The sequence below is a fragment of the Neopelma chrysocephalum genome, unplaced genomic scaffold, assembly GCF_003984885.1.
Source record: "Neopelma chrysocephalum unplaced genomic scaffold, ASM398488v2 Primary Assembly neopelma1_42, whole genome shotgun sequence".
NCBI lineage: Eukaryota > Metazoa > Chordata > Aves > Passeriformes > Pipridae > Neopelma > Neopelma chrysocephalum.
The window spans coordinates 14,060,059-14,082,857 of record NW_020897700.1 but is presented as its reverse complement, the minus strand read 5'-3'; the positions used below and the strand labels follow the sequence as shown (position 1 = coordinate 14,082,857).

Below are 22,799 nucleotides of genomic sequence, written 5' to 3'. Positions count from 1 at the left end.
ATCTTCAATGTGAGCTCCCAAACTCTGTGGTTGCACAACACAGGGTGACAGTCTACGGTTGGCATTTGATGCATAGCTAAATAGTCCTGAAAATAATTTAAAAAATGGCAGATAAGGGAGACATGGCTCTTTTTGATAACTCTGGTACTATTTCCATGCCTAAGACGCTTATCCACCTAGGAAAGGTCTGGTTAGAGCAGATACAACAGGAATCTGTTCTCAAAATAGAAACTGGCGATAGAATAGCAAAATGATTTGATAGTGATGCTGAATTTCTACTCAATCATAAGCAAGGTTTTACATGTATTCTCCATGCTATGCAAGGCTGTTGGTTAATTTTTTCTCGGTTTTGCCTTGTCTTGTTGTGGTATGAAATAGCATCTCATTACATAACTTGAGTGTTCTAAGTCTGCCACATTTATCATTTGCTGCCATACATTCTTATTTGGATAAGAAATTGGTACTTTAGCTTCAGTTTATATTACTGCTTTTGCCCATTTTACAGTCTTATACATGATACCATGGACTGACGACTCAGCCTTTACTGTAAGAGTAAAATGACTCAGTTTGGGCCTGGGAGCCAGAGAGCTAAATATAGTACATAGCATTAGAGCCTGGTACAGCTGGGGGAAAAAAATCCATCTGAGGACTTACGAAAGGTCAGTTCGGAACAGAGGTGCCTGAGGTGCAGAAACACTTGCCCTGACAACTAACTTCACTCTGTTACCATTTGAGAAGTAGCACAACAGAGCTGCTGGAAACAGAAGAAAGTGTAGGAAGGTAAGACAGGGAGAGGAAGAAACGGACACAGAAAAGGTCTCAGCTGGTTATTCCAAGCACTACTGCAGGATGTGGGCTATTAAATATCCAGTTCTGTGGGAAAGTGGTGTTAGGGCACTGCAAATATCTGAGGTACCAGCCCTGAGCTGTGCACCAGCTTTCCCAGCTCTGGAGAGAAGAGATCCCCCAACTGTCCCCATCTTTGTCTCTGTGGAGATAGTACCCGCCCAGCAGCTTTTAGTTTGGAGTGCCTTTGTAGAACTGATGTAATGCAGTCTCCTCCACATGATAAACATTGTCATAAGTACTAGGACCGGGGGCAGCCTGTCTCACTGTCTTCAGGAGCAACAGTTTGGTGGTAGCCTGCCTTCCCAAGAAATGCTCCAACAGACTTGTTGGAGGAGTTCAGAATGCCGGGAGGGAGCATCCTGAAAAGGTGTGCTCTCTCTCTAAAAAAAAAAAGAAAAGGCATAGCATATCAAACCGCTCCAGTTGCACGACTGGGTCCCGTGCTGAGACAATAAAACAGCATATGGCTCTAGCCCTGTGTTCCATCTTTGATCAGTTTGCAACCCCTTCCTTAATGTTCATTGATATTTGTAAATAAATTGTGAACATCTCAGCTCCATTATCTCAACTGAAACTGTTGAATAAAAATGCTTCTGAAAATATTTTTCAAAATTGGAACACTCTTTTGAATAGCAGAGTTAAATCATGAAATAGGTGTCATTTTCGTGAAATAGCTGCCGTTTTCCTGCTATAGGCTATCTTTTCAGCCTAAAACAGGCAGCTGGCAAGAGCTAATCCTTCATGTGTGAACGGGCAAATCCCCCCCTACACTCCATCTCTCTCAGTGACCGACTGGCTGCTAGTTGTGTAGCACCAGCAGAGCCTGGAAAAGGTGTTAAGAGTGTCTGCTTCAACTGAGTCCTGCTGAAGACTGTTAGGGAGTGATACAGCCCAACTGCTGTGGGACAGGAAACTCATTACACCCCATCCTTTTTGGGTGGGTGAAGAAATGGGAGCAGGTATGGCAACCCACACTTCTCTTTTGTCTTGGTACTACGGTGCCTTTGGGAGAAAAGACTTCTATTTTGTTGGCCCCAACTGTAAAAACTGCAGCAAGACTTTTTGCAAGGCCCCATGACACAGCTCAGAGAGGAAACAGCAGACAAAAGAGTCCTTTGAATTACATGTGGAAGTGCTGTACTGCTTCCAAAGAGAAGATACTACATACATGAGCCATCTAGGCTATTAATAACAGCACCAATTCTATATTCTGAAAATGACAACAGGTCCCTTTAAGAGCTTTATTAAAACTTCCTTTCTAGGTAAATAACTGTTTCTCCTGACCAAAGTTTCTGGAACATTAGCAGATGTACAATGAAAGACATTTTTACTTCCATTTGAACTGGAGCCATGGCATACACTTACTAGGAAACTATCGTCTTGTTGAATGTGTACAAACTCAGCATACTCTGTGCAAATTCTTTATTGAAACAATGATCAATGCACAAGCTACATCACATTTCATTTCGCCACTTCAGCATGAATTGGTCTCTTTGTGGTTTACGGCCATGAGCTATAAAATCATAACAGTTATTTAAATCAAAATACAGTAACTGCTTCTCAAAAGAACACATTCATATTTGTCTTACATTTCTTTTAAAATCAAAAAGGATTTCATAATAAATGAAATATAACTTAAGATACTTTAGTGCAAGCATTTCCTTTGCATCTAAGAAGCTTTCAGTTGTCCCAATAAGTATGGTATACTTAAGGCCAACTCTTAAAATAGCATGCTGCCAAGATATTCCATGAGAACTTTTAAAATTCGACACTGTTAACACTTTCCAGAATTAGTTCATCTGACCAAACTGAAAGTCAGAAAGCCCTGGTTATATGTTACAGTACTTTTGTCAAAAGGAAACTGCAAATCAAGGAAGTAACGTACTATGTACATTAGAATAAAACAGGCACTGATTTAAAAAAAAATCAACATCTGCCCACATATGCCATTTCACAAGTCTCATGATTATACAGCAGTTTTTAAGCACAGGAACAAACTGCTGTGCCTTATCCAATACCAATAAACCTGCATAAAAATGCTGATCTATGGGTTCTTTTAGATTTTTTTAAATGACAGACTCATAAAATGACTGAAGGGTAGGTTTCATCACAAACATGCTCAAATCAGAGAATAAAAAAGGATACCAGTAAACAAATGCTGCTCAAAAAGAAAATGCTGAGCAAGTAGATAGTGAATATTATGTTTAAGTGATCAGATTAATATGGTCTTACATTTACTGAAAAAAGAATAGTAAGTGTAAAATTCAAATTCAACACTGATTTCTTGTACTGCAGAAATCTAGTCATCTTTCATGAAATTTTGGCAAAAATATTTGAAAATGGTGTAAATATATCATGCAAATCTCTTTTCCTTTCTCAGCCTGGCTTAGTGTTCCTTATGTTTTTTAGAACACAATTTCAGTTGGACTGGGTTTTCCAGATTCTGAGTGTTTTAAGAACCATTAGTGTTTGGTGATACAAGAAATAGAACAATGTAACAAAAGGTGTGCATAGCCCAATGATGGGAACAGATTAATGTCCCTGAAGTGCTTAAGGTGCTGAAAATACTTAACAATGCAAATGTTAATGTTTTCTTAGAGCCTTCATTAATTTTATATTTGTTAATTGTGTTCTCGCATCATAAAATAGCCATTCACTAAGAAATACTGCAAGACACAATTGTTTACCTCATAATAGAGCACAGCTAGAGAGTTTGGAACAGAAAAGATGGGTTTGGATCTGGTTTCCCATCTGTCTCCCACAAAGGAAGTGCCTCAAAGCATATAAAAAGCTTTAGGCTTAGAGGTGTCATAGAATGGCTGCATAAAGATATTGAGCAGCATACATGAAAACACAAAAAAAATACATAAACCAAAACCCTTGGTTACAATCTCTATTTTCTTCAGCTACAGTGCTGTTCGGCTTTTATTCCAATAATACCACAAAGTTAAATGTCCAAAGAATTTATAGCTGACTGGTTATACCTGTGAACTCTCAGCTTGAAGTGAGTCCAGCTCCAGCTCCAGCTCCAACTCCAGCTCAGGGTTCCCTTTGACCCTGCAACTGCACGAATCCAGCACTACACGAATTGCATGTATCTAATCCAAGTGCCTGTTGCTCGTACGTGGTTTGCAATGTGCGTTTGTGGGTACTTCAAATATATGCCCCTTGTGGGAAAACTTTAGAAAAAATCATCATCAGTATATTCAAGGAAGTTGACATCAAGATACTGAAGAAAACCATGGCGATTGTTTGCTCTCAAATGTTTCTCAATAAATACATACTAAACAGGCTGAAGGACAGCCTGAGGGAAGCAGTCAGGGTCAGAACTGCCTGGTAACAAACACCATAGGAATACATGATTTCTACTGTAAAAATTTCATAGTTAAAAAACAACGAAAATTAAAATACTCCAGTTTAATAAATATTTTTATAACTTTTTTTTTAAAGTATGCTTTAAGGAGAACATCCTTGCTTATCTGTGCAATCGTAGTTGGGCACCAGGTAGGTAACTTCAGAATGCATGAGCATGTCTGTAAATGCTGGGTAGGCAGAAAAATCAAGATGCCTCTTTTCAGGAGGTTAAAGTGAATTAAAAGAATTTAGTGCAAGTTCCTGCTTTTGTTTCTGCCCTTGTCCTTTTTCATACCAGAAGCAAATTAAGTAACTCGAAAAACTGATGTGAACACTAAACAGAAATGTACTTTGGAGTCAGACAAGAAGTTAACAGTTTGCATCAACAGTATTTTCAATCAGACTGGTCAGAAGTGAGGTTCTTTATGGTATTCTCTTAATCTACTTTGTGTTCTAGATTTATATTGCTTTGCTGAAACTAAAATATTTCCAGCCACATTCCTAAAGGGACTTTGCCCTTGCATGTTTCCTTTAGGGCATGTGCAAATTATTTTGTATAGAAACCTGCCACTGTGGTGAGCACAAACATGAGGCAACTGAATGATGCAATTTTTCAGAAGTTGGTTGTAAAATCTGAAGTCCATTATTAAACATGTAATATTTTTTTAGTAACCATAGATAGGTAAATATGGAGCCTTCTCTGCATCACCTACATAAGTCATGGAATATTCCTATGTTACACTGCTAGTGAGGCTCTGCACTTTAACATGAGGAAGCTGACATAAAACCTCAGTTCATTATCAAGGGTTCTTTTAGATAGCTGCAACATTGACTTTGCCTGGTCTTGATTACCAGTTAATATAACTGATTGCCTCCAACAGGCACCTTATGTAGATGTGGCTACTTCACTAAAATGTCCAGAGAGCCATCCACACATCGTCTCCCCAGAGACCTAAGAGACTTCTTTTTCTGCACTATACTTGATTCTGGATTTATTTTAAGTATCTATACTTACATTAAAACCCTTCTTAAAAACTATAGGGTGAGAGTTTGTTCATTAGTTCCAAACAAAATGTGTCAGGTAATTAAGTAATATTAACCCTACACAAACTCCTCCTGGTAAGAGCTTGCTTTCCAGACTCACTGCAGAGGAGGTCCTTTTTATTGTCTGTCTGCAACAGAAATTATCACTTCCCTTCCACTCCTGGCATTTCCTGGCATAAATGTTGATCCTTTTTAACGCCACGATTGCTATGATCATTAAAGCTTTACTGGGGTAGAGTCACATGTACTCAAGCAGTGAACATTCTACATAGGTAGGAGGTTCTTAAAATACCAAAGCAATTGTATCACAGTAAACAGTTTGCATGACTGTCATTGTAATTTCACAGGACACTTGATTATATTTTTTTTTTCGAGTTTGGATACAACACTCTCAAACTGATGCTTATATACGAATTTAGGCTTGATCTTCAGAATATGAATTTGCACAAAATTAAGAATATTTTAAATTAAGGGTATTTTGCCATTTGAGCCTTGTCATCAACTGATTACTGCCATTTGCAGGACTGTTAAAGAATCTGCATATCTTCTGGTAAAGTAGTACATACTTACTCCTTCCAAATTACTTCAAAACAAGACATCTTGCATATTTGCAGCTGTTTGGCATATAAAATTCTGGCAATGTAAAAAAAGGTCAAATATATGCAAAAACATCTTGCAGAGATGTTGGACTGCTACTTTCTGTAAGATGTTTATGGGCTTTCCCATCTGTAAAATGCACCTCAAAGTTCTTTCTCCATGCAAAACAAACAATTGTTGGCATCTTTGTTCCCTGTGCCTAAGCAGTGTGGTCACAAATGAAATGGAAACATTTTAACTTTCTTTAATAGCCCTCTAAATCACAATGTAGCTGAGCAAACAGGCTTTGTAAATGGGATCTATTAGGATTTTATTTGGCTATTGGAGTGCTGCCTCTTGGGCAATATTTCAAATTCACAAGTTAATATCTGCAAAAATGCAATAGAAGGAAATAACAAGAGTGAAGGAGGAAGATGGAAACCAGTTTTATATTTAGTAAGTTCAAGTGTCCTTCATCAAAGACTATCAGTGACTTCCAGGAGGCCACTACAGGTGACTCCAACCTAGAAAATGCTGAGGTAAATGTTTCTTGGAAATACTCCTAATCAAAGAGAGCAATTAATATTAATGTAATAGCAATTACTCTGCCATACATGGTGGTAAACAAAACTCAAACTGAGAAGAAAGTGCCAAATAATCCACTTACATGCTTTTGCTATGATAGTCTCCAGGTAAGGCTTAGCGGCAAGTACAATATGTATTTTTAAAAGAGCTCCACCTGATTTTCCTGCTATGCATAGATTCAGGAGTAACTATCATACATGGCTTTCATATATAACACATGTATTTGTGTCATTTGCCAATGCTGTGTCATCAGAACTGAGTTCAGCAGAAGTCTCAGGAGGCGGCTCTGCAGGAAGTGCTGGTGTTTGAAGAGTGTCTTCTTCCTTGGTGTCCAACTGCATGCTTTCCTGTGACTGACCATCCATGCAGTCCTTTTTGGACAATGGGTGAACTGACACTTTTATTGCAATCTGTTGAGGTGGCTCATGCAGTGACGATGCGTCTGAGTCAGCTGTGGGAGAGTCACTGCGCGTCAAAGCATTTGGGATCATATATAGCTCATCTGTTTCAGTGGTTTCCTGGCCTTCTGCTGCCTGACGTACAAAATTCTGTCCTTGCTCCTCCAGACCAACAACCTCCATAATTTCTTCCATTATAGTCCTGCAGTTCATGATGAGAGGTGGCAAAGGTACGCTCCGAGCAAGCTCTTCAATATAGCGAGCAAATTCCATGGTCTTGAACTGGGTTACTTTGGCAAGCTCAAGCGTTTTGGCTGATGTGATAATTGGGATACGCTTCGCAATCTCAAAGGCTTTCTGAAGTTTCTCTGCCCCTTCTGTTCTAAAGAATTCATTGATTGCTTTCTCAGTTTTTTTCAGATGACTGCTCATCATACATAACCGAGTAATGTTCAGTATCATAACAATGGTAAAAGCTACAAGGCAGACAATCATGTAATAGATTCCCATATCTCCAGAGGTAAAAACAACCCTCAGTGTCACAGTATTGTTAACGCTGCCATATGTATTAGATGCGACACATGTGTATTTACCTCTGTCTTCAAAAGACACCCTGGTAATGTTTAGTAGCCCGTTGTCAAGAAACCACCATTTTCCTGTCAGAGAGGAGACAGAGTAACTTAGTTAGAGGTATTTTGTTCACATGATCAGCATAGTCTTAAACATCAGCTTTGTCAAACTGGCTTCGGATTTTGGAAGAAGGAAATAATGTTCACAAGAAGACAAACCATCACAAAGACATTTACCATCACAAAGACCTGTCTGTCCCTGAGACCCTAACTGCGTTGCTATCAAATCCCTGACAGCAACTGTGAATAGTCAGAGCACACCCTAAAAGGGTTTCATAAAAAATGTTAATATGCATGACAACTATCTCAATCTTATGGTCAGCTAAGTTACAAAGATAGGACTATTTACCCCAGAAAGCCTCCCAAACACAGGTCACACTTCTTCAAAGAACACCAACAATGGGATTGTGAGGCAGAAAAACCTAGTAAGTCCTCCTTGTTTTGTTCCCTGGCAATGCATTTGCTTACAATTGGGCTATTTTTGGTGTTTTCTTACAGTATCTCATATAATTCTGCTAATGTAAACTTTCAAAACCCTAAAATTTCAGACATCGTATACTAGACTGCTTGCTCTCTGAGGAGTTGAGAATCTGATTTTGAAGTATGATTTTAAAGAAAGGGAAATAGGATAGGAGGAGTAAGATAGATGGGAAAGAGAAGAGCCATGATAGGGAACATCTTGTTTGTCAGAATAAACGTCTATGCACCAGAATGGAATTTCTTTTACTTTTACGAGTCATTTCTATCAGTGTAATATCGATAACTTTGTCCATTGCATGTACATGTACATTTCATATACGCATACATTTCCACTTCATATTCTTTGAATATGAACAGTTTAGCTATGAAACTGAGTTTGAAACATTAAAATCCATCGCTCCTATCACTGCTAAAGTTATTCAAGATTCAGCTAGTTACTGTATTTGCCGTCATATACTGGTAATGAATTAAGATTTTTAGTTTCAGTGAACTTCATTTTTATTCAACTATCACTACACTATTTAAGGCTGAGGACATATACCTTTTGCTTTATTTGGTGTGATATGACTTCTTAAATTGTAACATTGCTATAAAACCCCATGATTCACTCCAACAGGAAAGTCTGGTGTCGATGCTTTCCTTCATGTAAACCCAACCTTGACACAGGCTGATGGAAGCCAACTCAACTGTTTTCAATCTCTGTAACACAATCCAAAGACATTTCTGACAGATATCTGCTGAAGGTAGAAATGGAATTTCAATAACCTTCCACAGGAAGGAATATCCGGTGTTCACCTGTCTTTACCATCAGGAAGTTGTTTTTCCTTAAACCTAACCTAACCAGCTGCCTATTTATTCAGGCAGCTGAACGAAGACACAGAACATGTGATCAGAGGACTAAACTAGTGCAAAATCCCTGTGCAATGCCTGTAAATCACAAGGCAAGGATTGCAATCCTGCCACAGGTTGGTGTATACCTTGCTTCTACATTTATTTTATCCTTGTCATATACATTCTTTCATTGTTAAAAAGATTGTTCTATTTTTATTTAATTTTATTTCTTTCAAGGAAGAAACTGTGGGCAATTCTGAAACTCATTAGTCAAAAAAAGCCTTTAATTCAGAGTAGTTGTGAGTTTTTACCATGTTAAAAGTTCTTCTAATTAAACATGGCTTATCCAAATAGGTTTTTTTTACTTTATCTCCAGTAGAAGCCTATTTAGAAAGTACTCCCACAATGCCCCTGCCTCAGTTCATGTGTACAGACAGCTCTTAATTACATCTTTTTATCCTCTTAGAAGCTTTAACTTAACTGAAGCAGTGTTTTTTTTTTAACCCTAGCATAATTCTTGAAAACAGTTGAATCACTTTTCCTGAAATTAAAAAATACAGAATAAATAAAAAGCCTTCTAAATTAGACTTCCACACACACAAAAAACACCCCAATCTGGTAAAGTAAGGCAAATTCAGAGGAAAAGTCCCTTACAGAGGAAATGTCAGCATCTGTAACAGATGACACTTTTTCTCCACCTCTAGAATAACAAAAAATACAGAGTATTCCTGATTGGTATTTCTCTGAATTGCAATGTTGGTCCTTCTTGCAAAGTAGGTTTTTATTAATTGTGAGACAATAAGATGCCTTGCTGATGTACCCTGGCTCCAGCTGTTATAAATGACATAATGGCATTGAACTGCGACTCAATGACTGGGTCTGTGCCAGTGGAACCTGGCAGACAGTATAAGCCAAATAAGAAAACAATGATTAGAAAAGGTATCATTGCTGGGTTTTGATAACAATTCAATGCCATACTTAACATCGTAAAGAAAGGTCTCATGCTAGGAAACATTTCTTACAGAAAAATTACAGTTTCTTAAAGGAGATAGTATACTGTTGAAATTCTAACTTATAAAGTGATGTTGTCTTAATTTTATTGATTTGGTCAAAGTTTTTGCTCATCTACTCTCTCTAAATGGTTGTTTTAGTAGCTGCCTCTCTCAGTTGACTACACAAAGACCTAAATTTAAATGCTGCACTAAAGGGGAAATTTTCTTTTAGCAAGCCTTAGGAAAACACACCAGCACACTTATCGCCGTATGTTGCCACAACCACAAAATATTCGCAAGTCTGCTTACTAGCTCAAGTATTTCCTTTCACTAGCTGTACTCAGAAAATTATAACATGCCATAATGTAAAATATAACCAGTTATGCAGTAAGCTTTTACAGGTACACTATGCCGTTGCACATTCAGCTGGGTAAATCGTTACTCCCATCATAACAGAGTTCTCTGTCAGGTCAGCTATTGGTTAGGCACGCTATCTTGCATTTAGTGTGAATAAATAAGTGTTTATTTCATCATGCTGTGAACGAAGCAGTCAGTATGGAAGGATTACATGAGAAAAACACCTTTCATATAGCCACACTGCCCTCAAACACTCCCTAGAAGTATAACTAGGATGATCACCCAAACCTTCCATTTTAAGGAAAGTAAGCAAATGTGTAATCAAGGTCTCTGGCAAATGCCAGTGAAGAGTTTTAACTAAAGGCAGGAAGGCTCAGACTTGGTGTGTCCTTCTGACTGCTGCCCTATATAGATTTTTCACTTGGTCGTTCAGGGCATCTCCTGTTTCTCACACTCCCATGGCACTCTGCATAAAGACAGCAGGCGTCTCAGGGAGTTAGCTATGTTGAGTGCATGCCAACAAACTATTCTCATATGTCATGAAAATCCTCCTTTGAGCTGGAAAATAGCTTTTTAATCTTTCTTTTTGTGCCAGAGAAGAACAAAAGATGACAGAATAAGAAATAGGAACAAACCCGAAGTCTTCCAATGAAAAGAAGCCTATCTACACCTTCTGTTAAGTGCTTCAGCTTTGTGTTATGTGTTGCTATAAATAACATATAAAAAAGTTACTCTTTTCTTCTAAGGTGCACATAAAAAATTTATAACTGCCACCAGGCTTTCATTTATTTTCACACAGGGAAATACCACAGTCAGGCCATTAAATTTGGGTTATTTGTCAACTTGCTGAAATCAGAAGTGTCTCCGGACAGTCTACATCAGTGATATTACTAAGATCTTACCTTTATTCTCCTCCTCTTGGAGCAGGCGACCATTGGAATTGTACCACCTGTAACGTGGACTAGGACTACCTTGGACATTGCAGTCGATCAAGGCACTACTGCCCTCCTTGACTATAATATGGTCGATGCGGGAGATCACCACAGGCACGGATCCTGTATTTATGTCAGTGCGGTTGAAAGTGCTGTTAGTCACATCCTCAGCAGTTGTCAAAGCTGCTAATAAGATGACAAGGCGTGTGGTAGGCAGAAAGTACAAAAAGTGGTGGCTGTTCAGTATGTCCATTTTCCTTCAGTGGTGTACACGACTGCTGGGAACTGGGACCGGTTCTGTTGAATGCAGGTCCTTGGGGTGAGCAGGTCGCAGTAGAGTTTTACTTTGATCTGTGCGATTTTATGTTTAAAGTATCCTATAAAATAAATAAATAAGTACAATGAGATGGCATATATCAACAATCCATTAGATGTGCTCTTTTAAAATAGTGACACGTCCATTAATGCATTTCACAATCATCAGCTCAGTGTCTTGTCTAAATGCTAATGTTATCACAGTCCTTATTCTTACTGGAAAAAGATACATATATTTTCCTGACGGTAGTGTTGTTCAGAGTGGCAGATGCGGGAGAAGGCTTTTATCATCTAGACACTTAGCAGCAATTTAGCTACAGTAGCAGCTACAGTTTTATGCCAAAAGTTCAACAGATTTTTCTTTCTTTTTTTTTTCTTTTTAACATTTGCAAAATCAACAGGAGAAACAAAGGTACAGCACATTAAAGCTGTCACTACCAGCTCAGTGCTGCAACTCTGTCACGTGCTTGGTCTTAGATGAATTGTGAAACAGTGTAAGAAAGAACTACTCCATGAAAGGTTTTTGAAACTAATGTTGGAATACTTGATACACACAATTTTGCCCAAACACAATAGCACGTACAGCAAAACATCTCAGATCATTCCCTTTTTTTAAGCTACAGCTAAGTTAAAACATAGCATGGAAGAATATTCTTAAAAGAGGATATTTCATACTTGATAAAGTAATTTCAGTGTTATTTTTAGAGCAAATTTAGAAAGAAGAATACTTGCTAGTGACATAATTATAGGTAAGGTTCCTTTGAGATACAAATGAAGTTAGGACTTTTCTGTTCCTTATGTGGCATTAAGCATTTTGCCTGTAGGACTTTTTGCACACTCTCATTACAGTATTTTCCCTCAACTAATCACTGACAATGAGCCCTTTCTAAACAGTGATTTCAGTTTCTGGACAGAGGCGGGAGGGAGAGTTACAAATGTGCTCTCTATTGGCCTCATTATGCTCCCAGTGAACACAATTGGCATTCAGTGCTGACTGAGGGCAGAATGTTGGCCTCAAAATGAGCACCTTGGAAAATTTCACTCAAGAGTCTAAAGGCCACAAATGATGTTAAAATCATGTCATAGTATCCAACTATATTGGTTTTACTCACATATTTCTAAGGTAAATAAGTGAAACAGTGAAACTTATTAATTAGAGGAATCTATTTGGAATCCAAATATAGGAAACTATCTAATGAACTTTCCCCAAATGAACATTTCCATTTTGAAACTGTTTAAATTTTTTTAAAGATATGGTTGACATCATGGTCACTCATCTACCTTAGCATGGCAAATGACTGCTGACAAGGTTAGGTCAGTTCCATATATAAAGGAAACACTAAAATAAAAAGAAACAAACAAGCAAACAATCCCCTTCCCTATTTTATTCTTTATTCAAAAAGGAAAGAAAGCAACATTACTATCTTTCACGGTAATATTTAACTTAGGTTGTTTTCTTTTCCATCCCCTGTTCTCTGTAAAGCAATGAACTTTCTTTCATACAAATAGATACAGCTGTTATTTAAAGAGCAAAATAGTTCTTCCATTTTGCAGGATGAATCATTACTAGAAATGACAAACTATGTTTTTTTAGATAAGCTGCATGCATGGTGTACATGGCTGTCCCAGCTCTAATCCTGCCCTTGTTTTATTGTTTTTCTATTTATCGAATGTGGAAGTATTTGTCTTGAAGAGACAGAATAATTTTAAAATTAATATGCAAATCTCATGTTTCATATAAAGCTATATAAACAATGCCTTCAGAAATCCATTTCCAATTATTCAAAGCATGTAGAGCCTGTGCTTTTGAAGATCTGTATAGGTACAGTCTGTCTGAGTCAGCAATTTGGAAAAAAACCCTTCAATTCTGCCTATTCACTTCAGTAACTCTTTACATCTCATTTCTACTACTCCATTAACCTTGGAGACTGCCATTCTTCATGGTTACACATATTAACTCTATAAAATGTTTCTGTACAGTGTTTTAGATCTGCATTGCGCCATACAGAAAAGCCCAAATCACACTTCCTGGCAAGGGAACAGGAACAGAGACTGGCTGGATTAATACAATGGAAAGGGCAAAAGAACAACATAAACTGATTAAGCTTTGTGTTGCTAATTACTGGCTGTGGCTTGTTATTGCTGTATTTGAGCCTATCATATTTTTTGATGGCAGAAACATCAGTAGCAACCAAAAAATGGTGTTTAATGTTTCATTTTCAGAAGGAAATGAAATAGAATCTCTCCAACGGGTAAACAGAAAACCTGTAAGGAAGGCTCCACAGTGTACTGGGAAGTTCAAGGCAGCTGATGGCCCACTGATTCCCTATAGCACAGGGATGCTGTGGGTGGATGTTTAGAAAGTGTGTGATGGCAGTAAGGCGTGCCTATTCTGCACGTTTACCTGTGTTTAACACAGAGCATAAGAAAGCAAAAACTATACCTTTGTGTGCTGATAACAAATGTGACTGACCCTTAATATGGTCAAAGGGTTGATTACTTGTCTGAACCTAACAGTGACTCCCCCATTCTGGCACAGAATCATAAATAGCTGCAGTAATTTTAAGAAATAGAGATGAATAATTTATGTCTACCGTGTGAGATTCTTACCTACTCCTGTTGCTCCTGGGAATGTACTTTCTCATGCATGTTCCTGGAATGAAGAATATTAAGAAAACACTAAATACCTCTGTAGATACATTTCTGTTTGAAATATATACAGTTTGATGGAAGAGGAATAACCAGGCAACAAGTTTAAAGCAGAATGTTTGGAAATGGAGGCTACTGCTTTCATGTACCATCCAAGGAGGTGCTTTTGATGGATGCCTTAGTATGTTTGAGGAGACCGGGAGAGATGTCTCCAAAGAACGGTGTTTTTAAGATGCAAGTTTAGACAAACGTTCCCAGGGCAACTAGGAAGTTGGTAGGCAATCTTTTCTTTGGTGTGCATCCTCTCCACTGTTACCGGGGAACAAAAAAAAAGGAAGAAACCAAAGAAGGTTTTCTCAGCATCACCTGACACAAGAAAATTACAGGGTGGCCATGCAGGGACCTGCATGTCCAAGACCCTCTGCTAACCTGTTGGGCATGACCAAAAATGCTGGAGTCAGGTTAGGAAAGCAGGAAGAAGCAGAGAGAGACAGAGAACTGAAAGGGTAGAAAATGTGCTTACACCAGAGTCTGGTGCAAAGGAAGATTTGCTGAGAGTTCCCGTCCTCCTACCTTGCCATAGGCACAATAGCAGCCTGAGGATATCAGGGAACACAAATCTGGGAGCCAGCTGCTTTGTTAACCATAAATGATGTAAGGAGTTATAATTTAATCATGCAACTAAATGGGGAGAAGACTGAGACCAAAATAGGACTGCTAGCAATGTCTGCCCACGCCTGGCAAAACAGTGAGAGAATAAAGAATATTGGAGAAGTGCATACAGTGCTGTCACCCAGGATCTTGGCCACGAGAGGCAGCAATTAGCTGTGACCCATGGTAAACCTGATGAAGGCAGCCAAAACTATAACCTTTTTATCTGACTTGAAGTCAGAGAAAGCTGGATTGACTAGTGTAAAATAAAGATTCCTGTAATAACTCCTTGAGACTGAAAGTGAATGAAGGAGGACATCTGCCATACTGAAAATCACTCTGTAGGAACAGATTGAGTCTCTGGGAGCATTTTTGCCACAAAAGGGTCACTATAAGCAAAAAGCTAATTTCTGGTTATGGAAAGAATGTAAGCATTCCTTTCTCCCATCTCCAAAGCACATGAGCTACCTGTAAAAGACTTCAAACGTAAAAGACTATATAATATACTTAATGTAGTTATGTATGCTTTTTTCCTTTTATTTTTTTTAAATTTTAAATTCGTAGTGCATGAAATGGAAAACGAATACCTCTGGCTATTCTGACTACCTTTTCCACTCAAAGCTGTAGTCAGGGACAGGCTTACCTGCCAAGATGGAATCAGAGGAATCCCCAAACCCTCCTTCCAGCTATATTGTATCTGGAGCAACATTTACCACGGAAAGATGTTTGCCAGTGGTCTGTACATTAAATAGCTTTGTTTTTTTCTTCCCCAACCCAAATGGTATATACTGAAAATATGAAATTAACAGATTTACTGCTCGTGGGATTAACTTCCTAGGAAAGCTGCATGAGACTCGAGCCACATGAAAGCACATGACAAGCTTTTCTTCTAACTAACATGATAAGCAGCTCTAGCATGCTTTCTATGCATTTCTATCCAAAAAGTCCCCTGGAATGTGCTCCAGAACAAGCAGAGCTGCAGCATGGTGGTATTACTCCTAACTATGTGAAACAGGGACAAAAAGTAAGATTACAACTTCTTTGTCCAAAATCAAGCATCAGTCTAAACAACAGACATGGCTAGGACTGGCTAGGAATATGTTCTGACTGACCATTTATTTATTCATGTCATAGCTGTGTTTGCCTCTCACATTACTGCCACTAAAGAAAATGACTTTGGGTGAGGGGCCACGTTTGTAAGTACTGCATTTGTGCAGAACAACACGATGACAGAGCACAAAAGAACAGAAAAGGAGGCCAATGATGTATACCTTTTCCTGTCTCACTCACTTCTGTAAGACTGGCTTGTTCTTGGAATAATGTGTAATCCTATTAACTGTGAGGTTATTCAATTCAGAAGTGAAGCACAAGAAGCCAGCTTATTGTGTAATGCATAAATTGTGTTCCTATATCTTTAATATCCCAATGCTATCTTGCTTGGCTTGTAAGTAACCAAGAAAATTAAATTATTTTCATTCTAGTTCTCATTTGTCTAAAATAAATATCAAGGTTGATGATACAAAACAAAATTAAGGCTAATTTTTAATTATTTAAAAACTACTTACCACCCTTCCTAGTTTCCAGGGGCAATGCTTTTACAGAGAGGGCAAAAGTAAAAGTTAACAGGATTTACTGGAACAGGAATGCAAAAGAAAGAACTTATGCCACACAGAAGGTGAGAAGCTCACTGCCAGTTCACAGGCTTAAGAGTGAGAACCACCTACTGAAAAGCTTAGGTTATTAGGGTCCAGACAGGCAGATGAAGAGAAATGTCACTCATTTACAATTAACATAAACTTTCTAACTTATTTTTCTACTCATTTGCTAGTTGATAAAATAGTAACGCTTGGTTCTGAAAGAGCTGCTCTATTCATTCTCTTTGAGGGGGGGAGTTTCAGTCCTTCATATCTTTGTGACTTTCCGCTCCCCTGGCTATGTTGAGTAGGCAGCACTCTGGTGATGTTTGTAAGATAAAGAGCTCCCTTCTGCACGTCTAGACTGGGGCTTCCCAACTGGGCAGCAGCTTCCAGCTATACACATTTAGTCTCTTCAGCTGCTTTCAGCTGCCTGGGAATCTTTAATAAACTTTTCATCAGGGCTGAACCCTGGCCATGTGTGCTTAGCCACCTGCTGTCAAACTTGCTGCCTTCAGCCACCTGATGGGAGGGTATAGAGAAGACAGACATGGGCTCCTCTCAGAGATGTGCTGTGAAATGACATGAGAAAAGGGACACAAGCTGCAACAATGGAAATTATGATTATTTAAGCATGAGGTCAGTCAAACCCTACAGTAGGTTACCCAGATGGGCTGTGGAATCTTCATCCTTTGAGATGTTCAAAACTTGACTGAGCTGGTGTACGCTGGCTCTGCTTTGAGCAGGATGTTGGATCAGATGGCCTCCAGAGGCCATCCCCCTGTCCAAACTAAAGAAACTCTAATACTCCAGAAACACAAATCCAAATATTGCCTTGAAGAAGTCAATGTTAAAAAATATGGCTGATCTTAAAAATTGCTATATGAGATGCTAGGAAATTGCCTTCATGATCCCTACATAATTTTTGAGTATCAACATTTTAGAATAACAAGACAGACTGAGAGTGTTGACTACAGCCTGAAAAAAAAAAGTGCTTAAGTAAATAGAATGGTAAGTCCTTTTTACCATATAGAGAAGACTTATTTCCAGCCAAAGTAACTAATGAAATATCACTCATTTGGGGTGTCTGCAATAGTGAATGTTGGGGTTTTTTTTCCCACATGTAGATAGTCAGACTCAAAAGTTCATGGTTATTATCTGCTTATATATATGGTTTCTTGATGCTAGAGAGTTGTCAGTTGTGGTGAATCTAATATTGAAATAGAATAAAGCAGAAATAACTCAGACTCAAAGAGACTAAGATGACTTTTTCAGACTACTGATTTCAGATAGAAGATAAGTAAGAAGAAATGTCGTCAAAAATATGCACTATGTTGAATGGTGTAAAGAAGACAGCTGAGACATGCATATTTACTGCTTCATATAATACTAAAATGAGGCAAATTTCAGTGAAACTGAAGTGCAAGATGGGACAGTGGGAGGAAAGAAAATAAGGGTTTTTTGTAACAATGATAACACTGCAATTTCACAGAATCACAGAATGGTTTGGGTTGGAAGGCACCTGGTTCCAATCATCTCTATGGGCAAGGGCACCTTCCACTAGACCAGGTCAGTCAAAGCCACATCCAACCTGTCCTGGAACACTTACAGGGATGAGACAGCCACAACTTCACTGGGCAACCTGTTCCAGTGCTTCTCCACACTCACAATAGAGAAGTGCTTCCTAATATCTAACCTAATCCTACCTTCTGCCAGTTTAAAGCCATTCCCCCTTGTCCTATATCTACATGCCCTTGTAAAAAGACCTTCTCTAGCTCTCTTGCAAGCCCCTTAGGTATTGGAAGGCTGCTGTAAGCTCTCCCTGGAGCCTTCTCTTCTCCAGGCTGAAAAACCCCAACTCTCTGAGCCTATTTTCATAAAAGAGGTGCTCCAGCCCTCTGGGCATCTTTGTTGCCCTCCTTTGGACTTGCTTCCTCCCATCCACATCTTGTGCTGAGGGCTCCAGACCCAGATGCAGTGCTCCAGGTGAGGTTTCATGAGGGTAGAGTAGCGGGGAGAATTGCTTCCCTCAAGGTGATTGTCTCAATTTCTTGACACAGGATAAAATAAGGGCTAGGAATCTAGGAAGATTCAAGGGAGACTGTATATCATTTACAAGTACAGATTGATAGATTATGACAGCTTATGATGAATGTGGGGACTTAACTGTCTTCTGCGTATTCATTGTCCTCTGAGTGTAGAGCCCTGGGCAGTGAACAGGAAGAGTGGTCAGTACAGCACCTTGGAGCCCTTTTCTAGGACTCCTGTCTTAAATAAAATATAACAAAGAAGCCTATAAATTAATTGTATGTTTTGCAAGCACTGCTAAGCTCTTACAGGCAAACACTTGTCAATTTGCTTTGTAAGGTGAAAAATGATACTTAACAGAAGAAAATGGAAAAATCAAGGACTGTAGCTTATTCTGCCATTGATGGCAGAACCTGAGCAAAACTTAGTCATTATAAGTTTCTATCTTCTAAAATTATTTTGTTCTGAACACACACAACACTGTAGCTGGTAATAAAGTAAAGTTAATGACCACAGAGATACGGTTGTCTTAGTTTCAGCAAGCACCAAGCTTGTTTTATATGTGTGATTGAAAATTATTATAACCAGACTTTTCATACAGGGAAAGAAGCATATGCCATTTTATTCAGCAGGAGTTGTCATGTTGCCTTTGTGAGAGTGTAAATATTTTAGAATTTTTGTACTGTAAATTTCTCCTCAGTTTTTTTCCTCTTCACCCTACTTCATGTCTCAGTATTGCAAAACTATCGAGCATATGGTATCCTAAAGACTTTAAGACCCTCCTCACTTTAAATATTTTAATGGATACATTGATTTACACCATATGTTTGAATAGTCTGATGTGCACTTCCCGCCTGTCAATGAACACCCAGGGACGCTAATCCATTAACCTAAAAAAGAATGAAGGAAGACTAGTGGCAGGTAATTATTGGAGAGATTATTTAAAAGTACCTCAAGAATGCCAAACCTCTGAAAATTTCCCTTTGATGTCACAGCTCCTGTAATTCCAGCATCTGTGCTGTATATATATGAAATACACTGAAGGAACAAAAGCAGTCAGGCAGCTTGGATGCTTAACTTCTCATTAAAAAGCTGTAGCTCAATTGTGCATTCCGATATGGACTGAGCAATTTAAGTGTTCTTTCTACATAGTATTTTAATGACTGCAGCAAAAGCAAAGTTCTATATTTAGTGGAGAAGCTTGCTGGTTTTAATCAGGGGAGGTACTGTGGTGGAAATGTCCTACTGAGTTGTGGGCTACCCAGATCATAAAGCAAATTCAACACTATCGATAGTGGAGACTTTTCAAGGCCCAGCTTATGCTTGATTAGTATACACACTTTAAGGAATTTTATTCTTCGAAATAAATACTCCACTTATATAGATTACCTAGATTTATTTGGTGTTTGTGTTTATTTGGAGGCTGCACAATTAGCATTCAATATAATTTTGTATCCAAAGCTGTTATTCCAGACACTTTTTTATGGCTTTAAGGGGCCCTTGCTTAACTCCTTGCGAGCTTTCACTGTAGGTGCTAGTTTGCTGTTGCAGTAAATGCAAGTGGATCAATGCTTAAAAGTCCCCTTTGTTGAGAAAGGACCGTTAAGATGCACAGAGAATCTCTTGCACACTTCCACATACATCTGTGTGCTGCCTGGCTTCACCAAGTTCTACATATCTTTCATTTTCTTTACTCACCTGTTATATTTTGTTTATTCCTGCACTCTGTAAGCATTATTCTGCCAACAGGTTAAATAATCAAAGCAAATGCAACAGATCTCATATTCTCTCAACAAGGTTTATGAGACTCTGCTAAGAACATAGCAATGCAGAATGTGGTCCAGTTCACCTCCTTCCGCTTTCTCTTTCGAGCTGTGCTTGTCAAAGCTAGCCATCCTTTAAGCACATCTAATGGTTTTCTTTTTCCAAAAGAAGAAGAAAAATTCCAGATATAGGACATTCAAATAAGATGCAAAATTAAAAATTAAGTTTTGCTTAAACAAAGATATGAAGGAATTTGCAGGGCTAAAAAATCTACTATTTAAACTCTAAATTTTGAAAAAGTGAGTATGTTCAATGCACTGATGCAGTTTTTATTTCGCTATTTTAACAAAAGGCTCCCATTTTAGTTGGAATATAAAAGAGACAAAAGAATAGAAGAAAATAGATTTGAGGATTTGAGTATAGCTAATTCTCCTCTATCCCTATAGAACTGTAAGATGGATACGATTTTTAATAACTGGCTTTCACATCTATTGGTTGCCGAGGTACAGGACAAAGAGGTTACACGTGGATGCTGTGATTAGAACAGGATTAACCTTGTCAGAGGGGGAATTTAAAGGAATGTAACTATTCATGACTGATTGCAATTGAAAAGGATCATTTCAGGTCAGAAGTGTGTGCACCTCTTTCCTCCACAAGTAACAAAGGGGACAGCAGATGGATTCAAATAAGTTTGCCCTGCACCACACCAGAGCTCAACTCTTGCTTGTACACAAACGTGATCAATTCAGCCCTCTCCAAGCATGACTATATGAGGCCATGAATATGCAATAATTTAGTTGGAGGCCCTCAAGAGCTTACTAAAGAACATTTCAGGCTTGTGTGCTGGTTATTTCTACATCATATTGAAAAATGTAACGGTAAAGTTACATAACTTTCTCAGCATCCAGTATTGTTGTTAGGACCGTGCCAGCTCCATCCTTGTCCTCCATAGTAGAGCAGAACCTGTCTATTTGCAAGGAGGCAAGAGGGACAGGTAAGGTCAAGGGCAGGGAGGCAACTGGAGTTATACTATACAGATCACTTCAGAATTCACTACCATGCTCCCGCCATGTGTTAAATGTCTTAAAAGTGACTGATTTTATATCTAAACTTTCAGGATGGGAAATATACACTGGACACATAACATATATGTATGTTATATATATAACTGTATTAAAGTAGAAAGAAAACCTTTTTTTGTTTGTTTGTTTTGGATGTTCTGCTCTTTGTCTAGGCCTCTGAAAACTTCCAATTCTTCAGAAAAAAAACAGGTGTACAATGTGCACTCCAGCTGTGTAAGCTGCACTCAGCATCAACTGATGTTGACATACTACAGTCTAAATGAGAAGGCTTTCTAACAAAAAAAGATTCCTACTACAGCAACCACAAGTATATCAATGGTGCTGTTGCTAACTGTACACACTAAGCCAGACAGACAAAGGATTTCTGCCATGCAAAACATCATCTCCACTGAAAAAAAGATGTGCTGTATTTTGTCCTGCTGCAGTGAAGAGAGAAACTCTTCCACAATGTAATGTCTCTAAACAACTAAAATGCTACATTTCCCCCCCTTTAACTCCTTTGTGTTCTTCCTTTTGAACTACTCTTACAGTCTTGCAGACAAACACGTACCAAATGAGGTTTCATTTAGGATTTTGCCTTGCTTACACAGTTGATACTTCTATTTCCCTGAGCGGGGTTATCAGGGTGGCTCCATCTGACATGCTTCGATTTAACAAATGAAAGAGAGCTGTTAGGAAGTGTAGTCTCTTACAAGACTCTCCAGATAAATGCACTAGAAAAGTGCCTGCTCAGTAGTGCTCTCTGTTCTTTTAAGGTCTCTTGTCCGATACTGCTTGAATTTGCACTTTAAGAAACAGTATTTGAGAGATCATTGCACGACTGCTCTGAATTTTTAGATTCTAGTTCCCTCAGGGCACTTCTGAAAATGAGTTTTATCGTATGAGGCTATCCTGTGAAGTAAAAGAGTGATTAAAACAAACTATCAGGTGGCAGCCTTTATTTTAAATTTAAGGCAGCACAGCTTAAGCTCTCTTAGAAGTCAGTTCTATGGAAGAGGTCTCAGCACTGAGGTGTGACCTCCCATTCTCCTTCCCAGGTCGGGACAGCAGCGAGCATCCTGCGCGCAGGAGCTGGAGGGTTCCAGTAAAAGCTTTGGGCTCCTTAGCTTTTTTGCCTAACGAAACCCATTTTCCTGCAAGCCCCAGTGCCGATCTGACATAATCTCTTGAACTTCACTGTTGAACACAGCATTGCTCCGCTCCCGTTGCGCGAGTACTACCGGGCTGCACGGCGGGCTCTCCGCGACCGCCAGCCGCCGCGGGAGGAGCGCCGCGCCGGGCTCGCCTGGCTGCAGCGCTCCCGGCACGGCCACCGGGCCCTTCCGACTCCCCGGGGCCGCCGCCAGGACAGCGCGCCCGCCCTGGGGCTCACGGCGGAGCTCCGCGGCCGCCGCGGCCCCGGGGCCGGCACGCAGGTCTCCGGCAGCCGCGGCAGGTGCCGGCGACGGCAGCGCCTCCCCGGGACCGCCGCCTGCCCGCCCGCCCACGGGGGAACCGCGGCTCTCGCCCCGCCGCTCACCTGCCCGCCCGCTGCTCCCGCTCGCACGGTGCTGCTGCTGCTGCTGCTGCTGCTGCTGCTGCCGCTGCCGCTGCCCCCCGGCAGCGCCCGCCGCCGCCGCGCCCCTCAGCGCGCCCCGCGCAGCACCATG

General features: G+C 39.5%; 1 protein-coding gene across 3 annotated transcripts; it reads right to left on the bottom strand.

Annotated features, from left to right (window-relative positions):
- Positions 1 to 2,256: 2,256 nt before the first annotated feature.
- Positions 2,257 to 22,716, bottom strand: MFAP3L (microfibril associated protein 3 like). Of its 3 annotated transcripts, XM_027676728.1 has the most exons (4): positions 15,286 to 15,328; positions 13,953 to 13,995; positions 10,998 to 11,404; positions 2,257 to 7,462 (listed from the first exon to the last, which is right to left on the bottom strand). In XM_027676728.1, the coding sequence occupies exons 3-4, from the start codon at positions 11,278 to 11,280 to the stop codon at positions 6,600 to 6,602; spliced, it is 1,146 nt and encodes a 381-aa protein (XP_027532529.1). In that variant the 5' UTR covers positions 11,281 to 11,404; positions 13,953 to 13,995; positions 15,286 to 15,328; the 3' UTR covers positions 2,257 to 6,599. The 3 variants fall into 3 exon arrangements, with proteins under 3 accessions (XP_027532529.1, XP_027532531.1, XP_027532530.1); XM_027676730.1 differs by lacking the exons at positions 13,953 to 13,995; positions 15,286 to 15,328 and adding an exon at positions 22,670 to 22,716; XM_027676729.1 differs by lacking the exon at positions 15,286 to 15,328 and having other exon boundaries at positions 13,953 to 14,949.
- Between the last annotated feature and the right edge of the window lie 83 nt (positions 22,717 to 22,799).